At 37.0% G+C, this 24,418-nt stretch overlaps 1 protein-coding gene across 11 annotated transcripts in view; it reads right to left on the bottom strand.

Annotated features, from left to right (window-relative positions):
• ZNF385B (zinc finger protein 385B) overlaps positions 1 to 24,418 on the bottom strand; it is a 427,842-nt gene that overhangs the window by 84,341 nt on the left and 319,083 nt on the right. For 9 of the 11 annotated variants that reach the window (XM_036879436.2, XM_057503828.1, XM_036879434.2 and 6 more), the window contains one exon: positions 5,462 to 5,604. The exons of 1 other annotated variant lie outside the window; for it this stretch is intronic. In XM_036879436.2, the coding sequence (XP_036735331.1) occupies positions 5,462 to 5,604 (143 nt within the window). Of the gene's footprint in view, positions 1 to 5,461; positions 5,605 to 24,418 lie in introns of those variants that run through there. One more of the 11 variants, XM_057503831.1, reaches the window with a different exon arrangement.

Genomic DNA, 24,418 nt, shown 5'->3' with positions numbered 1-24,418 from the left:
TGGGTTGAACAAAGATAAAAACTGGATATAGAGTAAAGGAAATGGGAGATTCTAATTCTAATAGGAGAAACAATTGTATATATTTTGGCAGCTGCCAAAAATTATGTACAATAGTTAAAGGATGACCATGGAACACTTGGCAAATTTAAGTAAAGTGAATAACAAAATAATGAAAATAGCTCTTCTGGGATACAAAATATTCATTCTTTTCTACCTTTCTTGAACACTATAAAGTTCAGTAACTATTTTCACTTTGCTTATATTTCTTGTTTTTCTTTTTTTTTTTCCTTTTCTAGTCCATTTATTCTATTTCTTATAATCTTCTTGGGCACTAGGGTATTTTTGTTTTGTTTATTTTGCTGATTCTCTTCTGTACACCCAGTATGCTTAAGCGTACACATTGTTTTAAAAAAATTCAGTAACTAATGATTTTATTTTAAACTAACAGTTCTTAGACTCGGGCCTTGGACAGGGAATGTAGTAGATACTTAAAGTTTTCCACACCATCCACACAGAGAAAGCTGGAACTATAGCTGGAGAAAAATTTAGAACTAATTATTGCCTTTAGTTTAAAAAAGGATGAGAGTTCTCAGGAAAATAAAAATAAAAGTAAACACCTGGGCTTATCAGCTCATACTTAGGAAGGGCTCAGTTATCCCATCTGCTATTTGGGAAACATGAACATTAAGAACTGAGGAACTGAGGCCTTCTCCTCTGTTTTTCTGTCCCTTTCTTTAGAAAAGTTTTGAGCAACTGTGCCAGATACCAAGCTTACAAAGATGAACAAGATGTGTCCCCTGCCCTGATGGATCTGACATCCTAATGAAGATAGATCATCAGGTAATTAGAGTATGGTATGACAACTGCTGTAGTGGAGGTCATCTGGGGGTACTTTGGAAATACAGAAGATGGACACTGAATTCTGACTCAGACTCCCAGAAGCCTTCCTATGAAGGAGGTGATATGTAAGCTGGGCTCTGAACAACAAATAGTTGAAGGTGGGGTGATGGTAGTGGAAGTGAGCATTAGTGGGTAGCCAGGCAAAGAAGCTTATTAGGTTTTAAATATAAAGGTGAAGATCTTTAAAAATTTGTCTTGCACGATCTTTTACCTATAAGTGGCTGAAAACCTCTGTCAAGTAAAACTGCTAAAGTGCAGACTTAACATCATCATTCTCCAGACATGCATCCTTGACATACAGCTCATCATAAATTATTAGCGACCCAAACTCCATCTTCACTAACATGTCTCTTGTACAGTGTCTGCTTGGACAGTGTGTCAAATTACTTTATTCTTATTCTTCACATATAAACATTGAGAGATATTTTTCAGGTGTGGAACAGAAGGCAAGACAGCCCTAAATGAATGCTGCAATGCATATTCATTGTGCACAAATTAGTACAGTGCCTGTTTTATGTTATACACAATTTAGTATAGAACAGAAACCAGTTCCAAATCGGCATATAATGATCTCACTTCATTCTTGCTAGATTTCTCATGTAACGTTAGCACACTTCTCCATAAAAACAGGAAGAAACCATTACATACCTATTTTATCTACTGAAAATAGCAAAACTTCAAACTTCTAAAACTTTCAGCTATGGTCTCAGAGTACAGTGTTTTCATTCTTCTAATAATATGTATGAGTTAAAATATATTTATTTTATTTACTAATATTATCCTTGATTACAAATAAAGTGATTACAGTAGCATTCATCTTGGTTTTCAAAGAATGGATGGACTATTGAGTAGAATGTATTTTAAAAATTGGCTAACAAGAAATTATAACTTTTAAACATTTTTCTGCTTCATAGATATTGCTTGTAGAGATCTATTTTATACATTTGAAAAATCCTTTCCTTTGTCTACTTAATGATTCTGCTGAAAATTGTCTACCATGCTTCCAAAAAAGAGCACAAAAGATTTCTGACTGAGCTTTGCTCACAATGAATGAAGTGGGAGGTGACATGGACCCTAACCGCCAAGGGCACGGGTGAGCCAGAACAGGAGTTTCGAAGTGAGAAGATTCTCCTTCAAATCTCAGTCCTTCTTTTACTAACTCTTTCCTCCTCTAGATGACAGGAATAATAATCATGGTCTACTAAAATGTTCTGAGGTCTGAGACCTTTAAAGGATGCAAAATGTCACAAGTATACAGTAAACTAGTGTAATGATTATTTGTGATGTAAAAATGTTTTCCTAAGAAAATGTGGTCAAGGCATTTCTGAAATGCCCTAGGAAATCTATTGGGTAGTTGGACATTGGAATGGAAAAACCTATAGGGAAAGGATTAGAGTAACTGGAACCGCAGCTCAGTGAAAAATCATAGGTAATCCAATGGTCACATAAATTCATTTATTTACGAGATGATAGAAGGCCCCACTTACAATGACTTAGTTTTTAATACTCTGCTGAAAGGGCTCTATATCCAATAAATGCCTTGGATGTAAAACAGAGAAAAGAAAATGATTATTTCATACTGTTTTTTGCTATATTCTCTACCTTAACCAACAGGTATTTTCCTTTGAAAATTATAAGTATATTTTCTTCAAAAAAGGAAAACAAAGAATGTCTATTATTATTAGAATGTTATTATAATTTGTAAGAATTATTATTAGAATTATTTTTTAAATTACATTATAAGGTTAATTGCTATGTATAATAAACAAAAAGATAAGTTAGTGTCTGTCAGCCCTCCACAATATTAATAAGGCATTATGAAACTGTATTTTTATCTTAACCCATATCAAAATATTTTTCCCATTTTTGTTTTATAGTCCTTTAGAACAGAGAGGTATATATAAGACATTTTGATAACTGAAAAAAGTAACTTAGAGAACAGTGTTAATCAGATGACCCCGTTGTAAAAAGTCTATTAGTACATACTTCTAGAAGGGGCTTGAAGGATGCATACTAGTGCTGAGGGCGCTTTCCTCCAGTGAATGGAGTAACCATGTATGCAGGGGTGGGAATGGTACCTTGCATATTTTGCTTTGAATGTTCATGTTTTATTTGAATCTTTGAAATAAGTATCCATATATTACTTGGGTTAAGAAAATTGCAGAAAGATGAACTACAGTAGGAGCCATTTTTGCCTACCCACATCATTAATGCCACTTCCTGACAGTGACTGGACAGCTGCAGTAGCTACTATGCTGTCTTCGAAATGCACATTAATCAAAACACAATTACCTAGTAAACACTTTAAGAAGTATAGCTTAATTCACTTATGTTTGGAACGTATCACCCATGTTTCAATAGAGGATATAACACGCATGCTCAAGTTCAAGCTCCCTGAAATGGCAGGGTGTGGTGCTTCAGGGCAGTTACTCCTGATGGATTAATGTGACCTGGGCTGGCATGATTTATCTTACTGAGCTGCTCCACTGTACTAGAAATGATGCTCACCTTTTTATACCTTTTTTTGGGCTTGTCTCTGAAAAACTCCCAGAAGACAAAAACATTCAACTGTTTACTTGCGAAGTCAAGGCTAGTGCTCTTTAAAAAGTTGCTGATCCCCTACTCTCTAATTACCTCCCAACACAAAGACACGACAGAAGCCCTGTCAATAGATTTTATTTACAACCCTTGAAGAAAAATCCACTTGCTATTTTCACTTCATACAGCAGATAAGTTTGCAAAAGGAATTATTTGGCAGTACCTCAGATGCTCACTGTCGGGTGTTGTTGATAATGCAACTCTTTTTCTTGATCATGACAGCTTCCATAATGCTGTAACATTCATGTAGACCATCATACCCCAGCTGACTGTATTTATTGACTGTACAGATTATTTGTGCAATCATCTGAACTGTTTAACCTTTCTTTTACTATAAGTTTAGGATCTGAGGCTGTGGACTGATTTAATGCTTAATTCTATGGTTGAAAGTTGTGATGCTCCACTTTGCACACCTACAAAATGTCTTACTCAGAGAAAAAAGGTCAGCTAACCTAAATGAAGAATGGTGGTGTGATATAATGAGTTATAAGAAATACACATTTGGTCATTTATATGACCAAATATATATTTCCCAGGTATATTTGGTCCTCATCCACAGTTCCTGAAAACACTGCAGAGTCTTAAAGGTGAAACAGGTGATTTGTTATGTTAATGAGAGACTTTTGGACCCCCACCCAAGGGCAGGGGCTGGAGGCTGAATCAGCCAATGGCCAGTAATTTAGTCAGTCATAACTATGCAATGAAGCCCTCACAAAACCCATGACAAGAGCTTGCTCGCTCCCTTTCTCTCTGCTCTTCCTGCTCTGCTTGGTTGGATCCTCCTTCTTGGTTGGAGAAAGCTTCTAAACTTGGGAAGCCAGAACGCCTCCACCTGCCACCGAGCCAGGCCCCAGGCTCTACAAGGACAGAAACTCTTTTATTCAGGACCTTGCCCTATGTCTCTCTTCATCTGGCTGTTAAGTTGTATCCATTATTAAACTGGTAAAGGTGTTTTCCTGAGTTCTGTGAACGCTCTAGCAAATTAATCAAACCTAAGTGGGAGGTTGTGGGAACCTCCAATAAGTAGCGGGTAGTTCAGAAGCACAGAGAACTGCCTGGGGCTTGCGACTGGTGTCTGGAGGGCCATCTTGTAGGACTGAGTCCTTAACCTGGGAATCTGGTGCTGTCTCCGGGTAGATAGCATCAGAATTGAGTTGAATTCTCTAACACCCTGCCGGTATTTGAGAATTGCTTGGTGTAAGTTGTGTGGGAAGACCCCCTCCAACATACTTACACACATTGGAATTGGGTCCAAGTACCCAAATGAAGTTATACTACTATTACTGCTGTGTATAATATTGTTATTGTTTACATATATGTAGGGAAAAAACACACCATTGCATTTGGTGCTGGATTAGTGGGAATTGCAGGTGGTAATTATAGGTAATTCACTAATATTTATCATGTTTTAAAGGGAATGTCAAAGTATCATGCAATTAATATGTAGATTTAAAAGTAACTTTTTCTTTTACTAATAGAGTCAAATTCATGTAATCCATAATAGCTTCTCCCCAAAAATTGTTTGTGTAAGAGTCTTTATCTGAAATATTTCCCAAATAAAAATGTACCCAGGGAGATAAAGCATACACTTGTTTTTCTTTCTTTCTTAGTAGTAGGAAAAATTCAGTGTGACCTGAAACCTCTAAGTTGTATTCTTGAGCATGTGAGCAGCATCCCAGAAATGATATGGGTTCTCAAGTCACCAAATACTCTACCAAAATTGCACAAAGCAACAGATGAAAAGTCACCTGTGGAAATATTTGTAAAGTAAATATGCTGGATATTGTTTGGATTAACTCCCATTTGTGAAGCAATAGCTTTCATAATACAGCTGATCTGGGTAACCAATATAATGTCTAAAATTACATGCTTTGCAAACAGACTACATCTATGGCCTATTCATAAGTATAATGAAAGAAAGGGATTCAGGAAGACACAAATAAATAAAAATACATTTACTCACTGTGTTAAAATTTGGAAAGAGCCCAACAGCAGAACTACTGTCCACTGGAAAAGACATAAATGGTTTGATATCCAGTGAAGGCTGCATCATCAGGGTAGGTGTGCGCACAAGAGCAGGAAGAGTAGTAGTGTGGCATGTACTGCCTGCCAACAACAAAACAAAAATGAATTCAATCTCTCGCTCACATCCATCTCCCTCCCCAGCCTACAATGCAAAAACTAGACTGTTGAACTGCAACTAGCAAGCAAGATAATTAGGCTGGAAGAAAGCAAATGGCTTAGGAGAAGAAAATACAGTCAAAAAGGGCCTTGTTATTCACTGTCTAAGACAGTGACACTGAATGCTTCCCTGTAGCAAGGGCCAAGGGCTGCTCAGACTCGGCTGAGATACACAGTACACAGAACCTGCTGGAAGGTTGGGCAGAATGAGATCATATTGTCCAACTATTGCCTCTGTCTAGACAAAAATGTAGGTGAGAGACAGGCAGGAGCCTCTTGAAGCCAGACACTCTTTACTATTAAGTTATTGAATGTCTAATAGGCATGTTTTATGCAAATAAGAGCTATTTATAGGGATTTTACAAGAGGAAGAAACCTTGAACTCTTACAGTTACTGCCTAGCTCCCAAGAAAGTTATGATTCAGTTTGTTCTTTAAAAAAGAAAACTGATGGATAAAGAAGAAATAGTACATGCAAACAATGGAATATTATTTAGCCATAAAAAGAAAAGAAATCCTGTCATTTGCAGCAACATGGATGGATCTAGAGGGCATATGCTCAGTGAAATAAGGCAGGCAGAGAAAGACAAACACCATATAATTTCACTTACTTGTGGATTATAAATACAAAACAAAACAGAAGGAATAAAACAGCAGTAGAGTCATAGACACCGAGAAGTGACTAGTGGTTACCAAGGGGGAGGGGTGTGGGTGGGTGGGAGCAGGGGGATAAAGGGGCACAATGGTCTGCAATCACAGTGTAAGTTGGTCATGGGGATGGTAGTACAGCACAGAGAATACAGTCAATGATTCTGTAACATCTTTCTACACTGACAGATCGTAACCGCACGAGACAGGGTGAGGATTTAATGATATGGGTAACTGTTGAACCACTCTGTTGTACATTTGAACTCAATATAAGATTGTATTTCAATGATAATTCAATAAAAAAAAAAGAAAACGTAACCACAAAAACAAACAAATGAACTGAAAGTTCCACTCACTTTCAGGGAAATCAGTAGTCTAGATAGTAGATAGAGCAACTAAAAGAGGTGAATACTGCGTGGGAGGGGGGCAAGGTATCAAGGGACAGGGAGGGAGTTGGGGACAGAAACTCAAATTTTTGTTTTCAACTTTTATTTTTAATGAGCCTTACATTATTTTAACGACTATCCTTGTTAACAATTGTATTAGCTGTCATCTCTTCAGATATTTGGTTTAAACGTAACAGTAACAAGCATTACTTTTTAGCCTAAAGCCTCCACCTACTACAGACAAGTAGCTGCTGGTGCAGGTGGCTCTCCAGGAGACAGGTTCTGATGTGTTATTAAGATGTGATCCACATATCATACATTTCACCTACTTAAAGTGTACAAGTCAGTGGTTTTTAACATATTCACAGAGTTATGCCACCATCACCACAATCAATTTTTTAGAACATTTTCACAATTGTTAAAAGAAACTTCATACTATTAGCAGTCACTCTCTATTTCCTCCCAATATCCTCAGCTTCTGGCAACTACTAATCTACTTCATCTCTACAGATTTGTCCATTCTAGACATTTCATTTAAGCAAAATCATACAATATGAGGTATTTTGTGACTGTCTTCTTCTACTTGGCATAATGTTTGCAAGGTCCATCCATGTTGTAGCAAGTACCAGAATTTCATTCCTTTTTAAGGATGAATAATAAGTATTTCATTGTAGATGTACTACGTTTTGCTTATGTATTCATCAGTTAATGGGCATTTGTGTTGTTTCCACTTTTGGCTGTCACAAACACTGTTTATAGGTTTTTGTGTGAAGATAAGTTTTCAGTTCTATTAGGTGTATATCCAGAAGTAGAATTGAGGATTGTTGGACCATATGACAATCATGATTCAACCTTTTGAGAATGTCCAGACGTTTTTCCAAAATGGCTGAACCATTGTACATTGCCAGCAGCAATGTATGAGGGTCCCAATTTCTTCTGGCAAGCTTGATGTGGGACTGCAAATAATTACATGCCTAAAATCCCTACTGACTGCAAAGAGAAATGAACAGTATGGGAAAATGCTCCAATTATTCACATTTCCACCAATGTTCTTACAGTGTCCCGGAATAATTAAAATTTCCATTTCAATGATGTATTTTTGGTAGTGAATTTCCTTAATAAACTCTGTGTCATATTTCAAATCATCCCAGAACATTATTGACAATAGTATTTAAAGGACTGTCATACCTCATTTACACTAATCCTAAAAACAGAAAAAAATGGAAAGGCATTTGAAGCATTAATCTGTAATGACAAGTCTTCAGGTCAGCCCCATCCATTAGGGAAAAAGACAATTAGCCAAAAGTATAGATCAAACAGTAATGTGTTTTTCTGACACCAAAGTAAATACTCTGATTTCAGCCTGGCATTCATATAACCACTCTATATCTATTTACCATTGTTTTCCTAATTAGGTAACATTACATTCATTGCTAACTTCAGAGCTTGTAGATCCAAGATGACTTATCAATATGTCAAATGTTCCAGAGGCACTTATTAAAACATTTATCTTAAAAATGTTGCTTTAAAATCTTCAGTGAAAAATATCTATTTCTTATATTAGACCAATGGCCTTTTATAATTTACTATTATTATAATTGTTAAAAGTCTCATGTATATGTAAGAAGTATATACAATTATTCTACTTATAAACAAATTAGTTATTTTGCCATCATGAGTCTCCCAAAAGGAAGCAGAATTATTTTTCTAAGCCCACAACTGTGGCTCTAGTAAAACTGTGTAATACATGGCCCCAGAGGGCCTGGAGACAGTCACTTTGTACTAACAAACTCAAATCAAATAGAATGCAACATGGAACCTGACAAACAGATTGCTCCATCAACAAAGGTCAAAATACACAATGATCCCCTTACCCAATCAAATCTCTATGCTAATAAAGACAAGGCTTGAGAACTACTTAGCTGCTGCCATTCATTAGCATAAAAAACTCAGCAGCTGTTTACCATTTATCAGCATTTTAACGACAGACAATTTGCCATGTTAAACACAGATTGTTTTAAAGTACTGGTAGATCTTCTGAATAAATATAAACTATGCTTTCATCAATTCCCTCACCTCAACCTTTCTGTTTACACTTTTAAAATAGGCTTTTTAATATTGCCTCACCAATACTGAACACTGATTGCTTCAGAGGAAGTTTTTGCAATGGAAATGAATGGGGATAAAGTGCATTTTTTGTACAGGGTTAGTTCATGTTTTGATCCTTCTGTCACCTTAACTCCAGATTTTGCTGCTACCATTGCAGGGAAGCATTTCTCCTCACCTACGCATGCCCTGAAGTCAGTGGAAAGGTACAAGCAGAAATTTGGCCAGAATTCATTGTACTCTGCAAGAAAATGCTTAATTTCTCTAAAACTCAAATACTTGCTGAGAAAAAAAGAGGTTGAAAATATAATGAGCAGGTATTTCTGCACAAAGGCTGGTACAGTGTACCCTTTACATTGTTAGTTCATGGGACAAGACCAACCTTTGTCTTCTGTATGACCTATTTGGCAATTTTATGTAAGACATATCCTTTATGTTGTTTTGGTTGAAAGCAAGGGCTATAATATTGTACATATCATAATGAATCAAGTCATAAGAGGGCTTCACCCTATTTGATAAGGCTTATATCACTTGATGTTTATAAATTTATCAAACTCCCTGAGTCACCACTCTCTCCATGGAAATTTCACATGTCTATTTACTCTCCCATAGGAATGCAATTAACCCTCTCCCATAGAGTCCATCTGGATGGCAAAATCCACGTTGTATTCATATACAGCTAGGAAACCAATAATGTGTGAAAGATAACTTACTCCTATGATCATAAAGAATATCATTATTTCAGCCTACTGCCTTTGTAACATATTAGGTGCCTTATTATATCAATGGATTATGTCATGACCCATCACAAGAAAACCTCATTTAATGGACCAGGTGACACTTGAAATTACTGCCTTAGTCTATGACCTTTAGAAATGTAATCTGGAAGGTCTGTTTAGGTGATAGCTCTGAGGCTTCCTAGGGACTCTTCCAGATGTATCATTACACAAACAAACAAAACACCTCAGTCTTAGAAAGGAGACGATGCTAACAAAGTAACAGAAGATTTGCATGGAGAAACATTTACAGAATGAGATAAAATCTATATCTATGCCATATCCTGCAAAAGTAGCTGTTTCTCATGCCATTATTATGGATGTCTGCTTTCCTGAGTACTGAAATAAAAATGTAATATATTACAAAATCTATTAAGTGGAGGCAATGTGAGCTTTGAACCCCCAAAGATGTCTCCAAAGAAATTTAAATGAGTGGCGTTTCAGTTTTTTCTATCCAACTTGGTTTTCTCTTTTTATTGTTTTCTCAGCTTTGTTGCCCCTTATACTCAGTAACTTTGCCCCATAGCAGGCCAGCCACCAGCACCTCCTCCAACCTCCTCACTTCCATTCTTAGACTGCCAGTGAGGAAAATAAATTGAACAAGAGACCATCAAGTGTGGCCACAAGCGTGGCTATGTGACTAGGGGATGTAATTGATCAAGGATTTTGCTTTTGAAAAGGCTACACAATAATAATGGCAGAGATAACATTTTCATAGTGCGTTTTATCTGCCAGGCACTAACCTAAGCACATTACTTATGAATGTACATATGTATACACACATGTAAGTATATATACACCTCTGTGCATATCCATATATATATATTCATGTATGTATTAAATTATATATTTATATCATTATATATAATTATATATTAAATATATACTCATTTATGCATATGAGTATATGTATATGTATGAGTATATGTATAGCTATATATATATGCTTAGAATAACCCAATAAACATGGTACTATTACTACCTCCCTTTTACAGATGAGAAAGTGAGTCACAAAGAGCTTAAGTCCAACTTCATACAGCTTATATGTGGAGGAACCCAGGAAATTTGACAACTTAATTTTGCTCTTTATTACTATGCCGTGGTCACCAAACTGAGCAACTGGAAACACTTCAGTTATATAGACACATTCTCCAGCAGTAGATAGGAGTATTTTATGATCAAACTAAGATATTTTAAATGTTGCAATGTTGCATCTCTTTGAAGTTGGGAGTTAGTTGAAACTTTTACTTGACCTTAATGTAGTATCTGATAATGAATATATAAATATATAAGATTTTTAATGCTCTTTAAGATCTGCTTCTAGAATATATGTATCTAAAAATCATTTTCCCTAAATAATAGTATTATTTAATTCTGTAAATACTTATGGGGGACCAATTGTACTAGGCGTAGTTCTGACAGCTACAGGATTACTGTATGTCAGGGACCATAATATATATCCTGCCTTTTATCCTAGTATTGACTAATGCTTAAGAAACTGAGTGTAGAAATTATATCTGTCTAGACATTCACAGGCCTGTTAGTATATTAAAAGCTTCAAGATGCCTTGCAAAAAAGGATAGGTTCAAGAGAGAAAGAAATTACATCTGGATAGGAGTTGGGTTAATATGTTTCCATAGATGAGCTCTTAAGATTAGCCTTGAGGAATAGTTAGATTTTTGAGAGGTGGATATGGAAGAATGGTGGAGGGAACTACATAAGCAAAAAGTATAGAGAAAATGGAGTGTGTTAAGATTTCTTAGTATTTCTGGATCAGAAGCTGAAACTGCGAAGAGAAAAGCAGATCATCTTTGGGACCTTAGAGCAAGAAAAGATTTCTTAAACAGGAAACAAAGGGCACTAATCATAAAAGAAAAACAACTGACAAATACGCTCTATTAAGAATAAGAGTGTAGGAATAAGACATTATCAAGGAAATGAAAAGGCAATCCACAGAGTGGGAGATGGGTGATGATACTAATAATACATATATTTTTGACAAAGTACTTGAATCTAGAATAAAGAACCCTAATAGATCAATATGAAAAAGACAACACAACAGAAAAAGGGGCAAAAGACTTGGACACTTCACAAAAGTAATATCAAAATGACCAGTAATGAAAAAAATGTTTAAATTCATTAGTCATTGGGGATATGCAAACTAAAACTACAGTAAGATATTGCTATATACCCACAAGAATGCACACAGTGAAGAAGATAGATTATCAAGGGTTGGCAAGGGCTTGGAACAACCAGAACCCTTCTCTGGCATGTATGCTGTACACCTATTTTGAAAAACTATTTAACAATAATTACTAAAACTGAATATATACATATCCTATGACTCAGCTATTCCACTTCCAGGCATATATATCTATCAGAAATGATATGTACCAGAATGTTCATAGCAACACCATTCATAATAGCTCCAAAATGGAAATTAGCCAATTAACACAGCAACGGTAGAAAGAATAAATAATTTTGGTAATTATAAAACATTTGGTAACAATAAAACTTTCACATAATGGAATATAGCAGTGAAGACAAATTATATATAATTATATGCAACAATAAATAAACCTTGCAAACCAAATGTTGAGAAAAAGAACTAAAATAAAGGAGCATATCAATATACTGCATGATACCAATTTATAAAAGTACAAAATTGGGCAAAAATAATCTGTTAGGCTAGTGGCTGTCCTTGGAAGGGTGAGAGGGGGTAGGAGGTGGAGCGACCAGATGGGTGCATGAGAGTTACTTGTAGGGTGCTAGAAACATTCTATTTGATCTTGGTGCCACTCACATGAGTATGTTATGTTTATGTGCATTCATTCAACTATACACTTATGACATGTGCACTTTCTGGATGTTATACTATAATAGAAAATTTCTGAAGTAATGTGTTCGACACATTTAATTTTAGAAAAATATTTTGATAAATAGAAGCAAAATTCTCCAATAAGAGCACCTTCAAATACTGCCAAGTTTATATATTTTTAGGATGGATTTGATGTTTTCTGAGTTCTTTTTCCTATTGCTAGCTTGATTTTGCTCAAAATGATTTGTGAGAAAATAAAAGCTCCCTTTAATGCTGATGCTTCCTGGCTGAATTTCTTAAGTGGATAGAGGAGACTGACATAGAATCCAGTGGTGCCAGAAAGAAAAATGTGTACCTAGAACTTTGAGTCTATAAAATCTTAACAAGTGGAGGTTGTGTGCCTGAATCTCCCTGGAGGCAGCTCAGGGTTCCCTCTGAAGAGCTCCAGCTGCAGCATCCTGGTGGAACGTGGTATTTAAAAATAAATCCTTCTGACTACCAACCACGCTGAAGTTTGTAAGCAATAATGAAGTGCTGCATCAAAAAACAGCAGAGAAGTCACATCATGAGAGATTTTAAGCCACAAAGTCCTTTGGGTTTAGCAGTCATATTCCAGCTTTTATATACAAAATGACACATCTTTCACTGAGATGCCATGGATGGCTCTTTTGGATGTGAGGCAACAGGAAACAGCCAAGCAGGGATTCATTTATATCTGAATATCTTGCCCATGCACTGAGTTTCTTATATTTAAATATTGAAAAAAATGGTCAGATTTACTTATTATATAGTATAAAATCTAGTTTGATTAAGCATGTGACATACTTCATTAGTTGCAATCCTTTTTTAAAATTTAAATAAGATAATTGGTTCTCAAAAAATGTCTTGAGCATCAATTTTCTTCTTTGAAGCTGAATTTAAAACATTTTTGCTTTATTACAGTTTTTCTACTTGTAACCTGATATTATTAAGCATGACCATGCAAGAAAGGAAACTCAAAGGAAAAGGTTTCGACAAATGCTTTGTCAAGTTTATGAAACAGTTTTTAGTGTACCTGACTTACCAAAAGGGAATGTCATGTGCTTAGTTCGTAAAATTACTAAGTCTTTAGAGAAGCCAAAATTATTTCCAGACAGGGCTTTACTAAAATTGTCTGAGGTTGAGAATGGATTGGGAGGTCACAGTAGCCTGATGAAATTTTCTGGCAAAAAAAATGGAGAGGGATGGTCCTGAGCTACATTTGCTCAGTGACCCCCATCTGAAGCCTCTGTCTGTTACAAACAGAGGAACTCTTTGCTTGTCCTTTACAGCAAGCTAGGGACCTAATGGCAGCATCGAACCATACTTACTTTAGAAGTCTTCCTAAAAATACAATTTTCCTAGGAAAGGTGGCAACTATGCTTCTCAAACCACATATTTTTATAGGAGTCATATTTCACAAAATTTTAGAGGTGAACATAATTTAGGAATCTATCCTTCATTTTATATGAGAAAGAAAGGGATTAGAAGAATTTAATCCAGCATACTACCTGAGTATAGAATTTAATCCAGCATACTACCTGAGTATAGAATCAAGTTTAGAGCTCACTTGCCCAGAAACACTGTTTTAAATGTTTATACATCGAAGATGTGGAAGAATTATATATGAAGTCACTGTGTTTTTTAAAAATGAATTAAATAAGTTATTTGGTCTGTTTTCTTTTGATATTTTGACTGAAATTTAGAAGTATTCATTTTTAAACGAGATTTTAATGTTTGTGTTTTATCAATATGCATAATGGAAGAAAGAAATTAAAAGCAAGAAAAAAAGCCAGTGGGGCCAAGAGCCAACATTTCTTTTCATTTTAAAGAACAACAGAAGATTGGTTGTAACACATTATTTTAAATCATTCTTTTAGTAGTCTCAATAGAAAAAAAAAGAAAACAACAAATCCCATTAAAACTATGCTTTTAACCATACTGTTCGGATCAATATAACTAATTCATACAGCTTCCCAATAGAGGCACACACATCCTGTGGGTGGTTGTCATCCTGAAGTACTATCAGCCAGGCAACAAAAATGCTATCTAAAAAGACACGATTTTCCAAGCAATGGCACCTGACCTTCCCCTGGAGCAGATCAAAGCAGCCGGGCCCTTGAAGCCCCTGGCTGTCTTTAGGCCTCTCCTCTGCAGCGCACACAAAGGGCTGGGCTGAAGAGGCTGCAAACAGCAACTCAGGAGGTCAGCACACCCAGCGGCTGCTATACTAGCTCCGGGACACAAAACATTTTGCACCCTAGTTTCAGAAAATTTTAGTTCTTGCATTCAGTGTCTAGGCTATTTGCATCTAAGAGCCAAAGGTTGTAAGGAGGAATAGTGGTTTACTCAATGGTTCTTTTAAAACGGTATTTTTCTCCCAGAAACTTGCTCAATTTAAAGCAACTGTTTATATTTGCCCTGCCAGTGCTCTCTGCTCCCACCTTGATATAGAAGAGATTTCTTTAGCTTAAATACTAACCATACATTTTAAGCTATTCAAAAGCTGTTTCCCATGTTAAAAAAAAAAAAAGTAATAGGCTTCTAGAAAGCAGAATTTGGGAATAAATTGAGCAGTAAAAAAATAATGTTGTAATACTTTTTCCTTTTTTGCACAGATATTCATTCCATGGCCACCATAATTAGAATACACTATAGAGAATTTCAAGACAAATTCCACTGCACTATTATAATCACGGAGACTGTCACAGATGAAGCCACTCTTGGTCCCCCAAGAAGCCATTTTCATTGAGGAACAGCAGAGATGGCTCCACCTGGCAACCAGAGCTGCTGTGCAAGCAGCATGAAAGCCACCACTCGGTGGGAACCTGGTGTGGACGAATCAGGCCAGGGACAGAGTGAGCATAGGTTGTGAGAAATGGGGAAGTAGTAGGGTTAGGATGCAGGGGACTTCGGAGAGGGAAGGAAGAGTATGGTAACTCTGGCTTAATTTGGCAGAGTGGACTAGAATTAGCACCAACTCCTCATCTGGAATTTCCTAACTTTTCCCTTCAAAACCGATTTTGTTCCCTTTTATCCCTGACTCTAAAGGGTCTTTAGTGGGTATTGAACAGAATGGCCAATCCCTGGTAGGGCTTCTTGGAATTCTGACATTGTCCTGACATCCTTGAAATTGATGTTACTGCTCAAGTCTGCAGGCAGCTCCTGGGGACCTAGTGATATGCAAACAGCATCAGACAAGGCCCTCCAGCGAATGCCCAAGGATTTTCTGCATTAGAAGTGATTCATCATAAATGATTGCCCCCCCCCCTCCCCCCGCGTCCCTGTCCCTGAGTATCATGTTTCTTCTTGTACCTTGTATTGACTTTGTACCGATTTTTCTTTCATGGAATTTTTTTTTGGTTTTTCCAAATGATTCCTTCTCCCTCCCCGAATAAACACCAAAAGTCAAAGACATAACGATTTTTAAATAAGGAACCACATGGGAAGGAGATAATCTAATCATGGCTCTCATCATTTTCCTTTTCAGTGATTTGCTTTTTATAAGGCAACAAAGGAATGGAAATATTTTCTTTTAGAAGCACATTTGTTTTGACTCTTGGTCTCTTCTAAACTTCAAATAGCCCTTTAGGCTCCCTTTGCTTTAAAGGATGCAAATGGAAAATAACGGACCTGGTGCCTCAATGTACTTAACTTAACAAAGCGCGTTTCCAGTTAAAGAAGATACAAAAAGAATCTAAAAGTTCCAAAATCGCACAATCTCTACTTCCAGTCTCTGTCGTTTTTTCTCTAACGTCCCCTTTCTGTCCCTCTCCCTCATCCCTCTCTGTCTCCCATCCTCCTCCTCTCTCTTGTTTGTCTTTTCTGCCTCCCTCTCCTCTTGTCTCTCTCAAGTCTCTGGCACCTCTGTCTCTCTTTCAGAAAGAACCTCCATCTCGGGACACACACCTAACTTGAGAACAATTCTTAGAAGAGTTTCTTGGAGAGGGGAATAGTGATATCACGTAGGGGATAGACAGTTAAAAAGGGAGAGAAAGATTTGACCAGCACCTGATCAAGCACAAGTTTTAGGTTAACTTGACCTCTGACAATTTATTATTAACTTCTTTTTTTCTGAAAGCCTCTGTTACTCAGCCTCAAGAGAAACCTTTTGACTAACAGACTGTGAGATTACAAACTGGCGCTTGTTAAACGTCAAAAGAGAGCCTCACCTTGAGATGTATGGGTCTAAAAACATTTTAAAGAAAGCAATGATTGTCATACCTCTGAACCCCTGGACCTTCAAAAACTGTCTTTGTATCTTTATAAACCCCACACCATCCCTTTTCCAGTGGACCTGACTTCTCTCTTTCCATCAGCTCCCTTGCATACAAGCTGTCTCTAATAAGATCCACTTGCTTGCTTTCTTCTGAGTTCAGTGTTCATTCCTATAACATTGAAACTTAGGAATCTGGCCTTTGGGGTTCTGGCAACCTTTCTATCTCTGTATGTATATGTGCCTGCCTGTCTCTCTCTCTCATCTCTTTGTCTCTGTCTCTCCCTTACTATAATACTGCCAGGGAACTAGAAAGTACACATAAAATTTGTTACTTGCCTTGTTTTATAGGTATATTGTATTAATTTTGTTTTCAATATTTGCTTCTATAAATAAAAAGACTAATAGCAAGCTTTTGCTAATATCAGGACAAATTTGTCACTAAGACAAGATTAAACAATTAAATTAAGGCCATATCTTTGGTTATGTCTCAAGAAGTATGTCAGTTGCAACAAATGAGGATTGTTTATATATATGCTCACACAATAGTAACTGCTACTGGCATGAGAAAGTGGGAGAAGTTAATATTAACCCACTATACAATTTAATGGTGTATTTTTTATACAAATACTATATATTTTCATTGGGAGGCACAAGGTACATGTAATAAATCGACTTCTAAATCGTTAAAGGCCTTACAATCATCCCACCTTTTTCTGCTGAAGACAATGATACTCAGAGATAAATAATCCCACAATGAAGTAAACATACAAAATGAAGCCAGTGGTGGACTCGGGGCTGGGAAAAATTTCTTGCAAAAATCAAGAGCTAGCCTAACTGTGGTAACTATACTGAGTAACAGCGTCTGCGAAGAGGTCACACGTCACAGAGTCATTAGAACCTTGGAAAAATGAATGCACACTGGCTTTAATATACTCATTTTTTTGCAAAGGTCTACTGAACCCTCAGTGTTTACACCTCTAAACCAATGCGGTAGAATAAAAGAAGCTGTGCTTTGTCAATATTTTCCGAACTACCTAAAATCCCACTGGGGACTACAAGATAAAAACATCTTCCTTGTGCCAAGAGTTTCTAAGCTCTTTCTTAATAGTAATATTCATTTGTGTTTTTAAAATGGCAAAATTGAAAGATACTTTTTTAGGTAGAGAAAACTAAAATGATAATAATAAAATAGAAATGAAAATTTCATAAATATCTTCTGTATATATGCAAAATACATTTAACCTTATAGCAGACAATACTTTCTCTTGAAGAGATAAACTTACCTGGTTTCCAGAGAGATTTCTATGCCCAAGGGTCTAAATAAGCATGAAGCCATTTATTTCTCACTTGAACTAGAGGGAACATTAAAAACTTGAAATGTGCCTATCATAAAAATCATGTGATGAGATTACAAATCACCCACGTCACTCAATTTTATTACAGGCTACCAGCCACTATTGTCAGTCTGAATGTGAATTCTTAAACATGTACAATCATCAGCTTAAATATACTTCCTGACAAGAAAAGACAGAGAGGGTTCTAACATACTTTGATTACACATGAATCTCATTTTTACCTGGTAGTTATTCAGAGACAAACTTCAAAAGAAGGTACTGTAGTTCATAAGAAAAAGAAAATGTGGGAAATCACTCACCTCTTCATTATGTTTAGCAAAGTTACCCAATATATTACAATTCAAATAAAAACTGGATAGGAACACCGATATGATATTGGGCAGGAGAGTTGTGAAAGCAGTTAATTCTATTTGCTCTAATTCTGATACTTCCCTCTTTTTCTGCAATTGATTTTAACCATTTTACATTTTTGTCACACAGTTCAAGAAAAAGTTCCCTGAGGTGTCAATGATGATCAGCCAGCAATGCTTACCTTCGTTTTTTAAGATGACAGTCAGCGTTCACTTCTGTATTCAACCACTGTACGAGGTATTACATTCAGAGATAAATAATCTCATCATTTCAACCTGGTGCTCCTTTAAAATGTGGTGCTAGGAAACAGCCGACAGGCAGTGCGTCTGAACAAACCATACGTCCCTGTAATTGCCGCTTAGCTCTAATTACTATTGAGGATAATGTTTGCAACTTGATTCCAGGGAGAGGGCAGACTACCTTCTGACGACACTGGACCAAATATATCCTAAAAGACTGACAAGTTTCTTTCTTTCATGTAATTTTTCTGAGTGTCTCCCAGCTACTTGGAAACTACCACTCTGCCGTGGTAAGAATGAAATCAAATCATCAGATACCCACTTCTTCTTCCCAACAAAGGAATTCAACTCTTCCCAAATATTTATTTATTATGGCAATTTTGCATTTTTGATATCACTAAGATGTAAAGGGATTGTTTTTCTTTTCTAGGTGGGCAACCAAATCTTCATTTTAAAATTGCTTTTCATTTAAAAAAGGAGTATGTTCTCAAAATATGAACTTTATACTGTCAGTTTATTTGCATGCCATTAGGCATGAGAATACCTTTCTTGTGGATTTTTAGGTTTTAAATAAAGATTCACAACATATAATTTAAAAAGACTAAAGCAGATAACAATTTGATGTTGATAACATTAATAGGGATATTTACGCATTTCAAGTAAAAAAACCTAATGTCAGTTATATGGGAGAATTATTATAGGAAAATTAGCAGTTGTGTAGGCTTGGAACTAAAACGATACATTATTTGCTCATCTAGCTAATTTCACTCTCCATCTAGTGGCATCTGACCATGTTATCAAGATAAGGTGTCTGATATGTCTGTTACACAGTGTGGCTGTGACCAAATGGGTATTTTGCTCATTCTAAGCTGATTGTCATGGATATTGATAACTAGCTTAGTGGGCATTTGACCGAATGAAAGAAAGTTGAAATGTCTGAGGTTTGCAAATGTCAGGAAGGATTTTGCACCTTTGGTTGCACAACTTAGCACATAGGCAACCACGGCCAACACTTCAGTGACACGGGAAACAAGTTACACCCACCCAAGTTCAGAGATTTGTTATATCTGCTTATGTCAGATTTGCACGGTGACTCTCAGGAACAGGTAAGCCTCAGGGAAGAATTAGATGCAGCAATCAGAATGATAATGATAAAACCAGATCTTAGAAATGGGGCTTACCTCCAGGCCCAATGATCTCATTTGTCATGAATAAAAACAAAATAACATTCTAAATGGAACATCGTATGCTAGCTCTGTACTTACTTTGCCCCAAATAACAATTGTGCACATAATATTTGCTCACATAATATTTGGTTCTTCATGATTAAATTAAAATTTTAGTCACCACTATGGTTTTCATTTTTATTTTTTATTTTATTGTTTAAAATCTCTGCCTATGACAGGCCTCCTCCAAGAAAATGCTCTGCTAAGTATGGACTATGCTGACGCTCCCTTCGGAGTACTTCTCTTTCATGGAGCTGGGCAAACATTCCATTCTGTTTTTCCTTCCCTTAAATCATGCCTTATGCTTGGTGTATTTTTCCAGAACATTGCCAGGTCTGGCACTCTAGTACATCTTCAAATGCCCAAACCCTTTATTTGTACCTCTCACAGGTCCTTAGTTTAGTGCAGATACCAGGTCTGGAGCCCAGATACCAGGGCTCCAGACCAGCAGCATTAGCATCGCCTGAGAACCTGTTAGCAAAGCAGATTCCCAGGCTCCCTCCCAGACCTGTAGAACCACACACTCTGCGGGTGGGACCCAGCACCTTGTGTATTAACCAGCCCGTCAGGGGATCTGAAGCATACTGATACTTGGGAACCACTGGACCATGCTGCATGTACAAACTAAGAGCAGCAGGAGAATGCGGTAAGAAACATTTAAGCCTCGGTGGGGGAACCAAGGACGGGAGAGATAAAGACTTAATAGAGAGGAGGCATGTAAATGGTGATCTAAACGATGGGAAGAGTCTGGATGAACCTGAAGGAGGCACCAGGCATCCCTCTCCCAGCTAGCCTATCACCTGTGTGCCTGAGTTAACGCAGCCCCACCAATTCCAAGATCTTACTCCATCAGTCGCCATCTCTCCTAGCCATTCCATTCGTAAGGGAAACTTTCAAAGAAGACTTGCCTCATTCCTATTAGTCTTTTAGTCTACGACTAGGTCTCTCTTTTCCCTTAACTTTTAACTTATTTTAGAGTAGCCCACACTTTTTTTTGCACATTTTTACTATCCCTTCACCCCATAAATCTTGTGTTCTGGCTTCTGATAGATCCAGTCTAATAAAACTACAAAGTCCTTTTTCAGTCCTTCTTGACATCAGTGCCATTGTTAGAATACGATGTCATATCTAAACAGCCTCTTTCCAAACTCAGCTTTTGTATTTCACATCATTCACTGGACCCCTGCCACCTGCACCCTACTGGCATCTCAACTTTACCTCCTGCCAAACTAAGCTGGGCATTCCAGCCCCCCCACTCTCCGCCCCCGGGGACATTCCTTCTCTACTGATCTTTATTTATTTCACTGCCTGGCACCACAGGTCTTCAGTTACACAGACTCTAAAACTTGAAGCTGTATTTGACTTCTTCCTCTTTCTTGCTCCCGAATCAAGTCGGTTATCTTTATGCCATCTTCACCTCCTTCCCCTTTTCATAACCATTACCTATACCTTCATTTAGGTTCCCATTAGCTGCTCCTGAGCATAATCTTCTAATCACTGTATTCCCCTTGTAGTCAAATGAATTCTTAAGAAAGACAACTTGAATCAATCATTTTTCTATTCATATGACTTCATAGCACCCCTAGGTGAGTTGTGGTCTCTGAAATCCAATACTGTAGACCTGTTCAAATCCCGCCTCTGCTACTTACCAGCCTGGCAACATTAAATGAATCAATTGACTTGGTAAGCCCCAGTTTTCTCAGCTGATAAGTAGGAACAAGATAGTAATCATATCTCAGAAGGAACTAATGCATGTCAATTCTTACTAAAGTGCATAGAACATTGAAGGATTTAGTAAACAATAAGCATTATTATCAATGTACCAAGCGAGCTGCCATACAATTCCAACACCTCAGTTCAGGACCCACCCACGTCCTCAAACCTGAGAATTGTTTTCTTATCCACACTTTCTAAGATATGCTAAAACTGAATTATTCCTCAAGGGTAAGGCCCTAATCTTATTTTTCTTTCCGGGTTAAGCAGTGCCTTATACCTAGTAGTTGTTCCCGAAATGTTCACTGCATGAAGCACTGGCTGGTTTGTGTACATACACACATTCCTAGTTCTATCACTTTGTTCATGCTGTCATGCTTCCCACGAAGCTTTTCCCTTTCTGTCCCCTTTCAAATTCCTTTCATTTTCAAATGGCATGTTAAATGCCATCTCTTCCAGGAAGCCTTGCCACTTCTGTCAGAAAAGTATCTTCTCTGCTCTGAACCTGCAACACATTTCATTTACTCCTCTCTTACGGCACTGAAGACATCCTATTGTGTGTGTGTCTTCTCCCGCAAGCTCCTCTGTGTTAGATTTATTGCTGTTTACTTAGTGCCTTCCCCAGAGAAAGCACTCAGTGTGCTGAATGAATGAATGAGGTAAAGGAAATGACATTTACACTCTTAAAAGAGCTGTGCTCCCGTGTACTACCTGATTAAATGTTTGCTTTCTCATTGATAATTTGATGATCTTCAATAAGGAAATGAATTAGAGAATTACAGAGACAAGTTTAGGAGGACTCCCTTCTATATGGGGTGTATTCCTAACCTTGTGTTTTAAAGTTAGTATTTTAGAACTCAGAGGCATTTTCCACAGAAACAAAGTCATAAATAGTGGATTCCTGGGATAATCTTCAAAAATTTAATAACCCCCAGGACAGGTGTATTTGATAGAGCATTATACTAGCAAAAATGGCACCTCACTCCAACGTTATTATAAAAGATGTTGAAAAGGAGCCAATATCCTATGAGTGCTTATGACGATGCTTAGTTTTCTTTGAAAAACAAAAAACCATGAATTTTGTTTTCTTCTTTGTTTAAGATATACTCTGAGAGCCATGACCAGAAGCCAGTTTTACTGTGTATTCAAATGATTACTTTTCATTGCCATGATGAGTGTGATCTGTTAAAGAATCAATGTATAATTGTCAATTATAAATTATAAATTAGGAAAAATGGAAGTCCTTTATAAAATGGTCTATATGCTTGAATTTGTAGAAATCAGAACTTATTTTATTTTTTGCTTACAATTCTAAATTTCAGCTCCTTTGCCTTTATTTTGGATTAATTTTAAATTGAGTATGGCCCCTGATACTCTAGCTTCAGTTCCTGTACGCATATCCCCTGACAAATACATAATGGCTTGTTAACAAACTTTTAATTAAGTTCATTAGGGGAATCTGTTATTTTAAAGCAACTCTTGAGTGAGTAAACAATCCATTTTTAATGGAGAAATGATTGCCTTTCCAATGATCTGAATTGCAATTTTGGATTTTTCACAGATTTACTTATTTAAAGTAGGCAAACCTATAAACAAGAAGTTACCTATGAAAAAGACATATTTTTACTGTTACTTTTTCTCCCCCCAGCACTGAGTTAGACATGATGGTGAACTGAAAACTGGTGCTCCACAACCTTAAGACGGTGACTGTCTATTTGGAGAACAAAAATAATCTATCTCAAACAATTATAGACAAAGACACATAAAATTTAGTATGAATTACAGGCCCAGATAGGAAGTAGTGAAGGAGCAAATACATCCTCCACAAAGGTGGGGGATCTTTGTTTTGTTCACTAATGTGTCCTAAGCACTTGGAACTGTACCTTGCATGTATTATGAGCTCAAAAAAAGAATAACTGCTGAACCAAAAGGAGAAACAAAAGTGGGTTAGAATGGCTGGAGACAGTTTCAATGTGAAGGCAGGACATGAGCAAGACCTTAAAATATGTGATTCCTTGGTCCCGCCTTTCACTCATCACCTACATCCAGACTATTAGCAAGCCCAGTTGTGTCCACCTCCAACATATATTACATTGCAAATCTTTCTGCTTCTCTCCATGTACCTGCCACATTCTAGTCCAAGCCATCATCATCATCTATCTGGATGGCAACTAATGGTTCTTAATGAACCTTTCTGGGAACACTTGCTCCCCTACCCTTGGTCCTCCACACAGGCTAAGCAAACTGTTTAAAAATACAAATCTGATCATGTTTCTCTAGAATGTAATGGCTTCCCGCTGCACTTTGAATAAAACCAAATACCTTACCATGACGCACAGTGACAATGACTAAGCACCTGTTTACTTCTAAAACCTCACCTCGGACCACCTCCCTTTGGCCCCCAGGCTGTCTCTCTGTTTCCCAAACTTGTCAAATTCATTCTTATCTTAAGGCTTTTGCCTTTGCAGTTTGCTCAGCATGGAACTCTCTTCCCTAATTCAGTTACTTCTCAGCTCAGTTGAGACACAATTGAGGCTTTCGAGCACGGCATTCCCTCTGTTACAGTGCTCTGGTTTATTTACTCCACCCACTGATCTGTCTCTAAAATTATCTTGTTTTCTGTACTCATTCATTGTCTCCTCTCACTAGAATATCATCTCCATGACAGCAACAACTATATTCTAGGTGCTCTATTCCCAGCTTCTATAATGCCAGGCATGTGGTAGGTACTTGAACATATTCTGAGTGAATGAATGATTACATGTCCCCAGCTTTTTCAAGTTTGAAGACTCTTTTTAAATATCAAATGGTTTGAAGGATTCCTCACACATTATTACTGACTCTTTCCCTTTAGCATTCACTGCCTATCCACAATGTGTTATGAA

Source organism: Manis pentadactyla, chromosome 6 (genome assembly GCF_030020395.1).
Source record: "Manis pentadactyla isolate mManPen7 chromosome 6, mManPen7.hap1, whole genome shotgun sequence".
NCBI classification, from domain to species: Eukaryota; Metazoa; Chordata; class Mammalia; order Pholidota; family Manidae; genus Manis; species Manis pentadactyla.
Note: the sequence above shows the minus strand (reverse complement) of the source record. Positions and strands in the feature narration are given on the sequence as shown.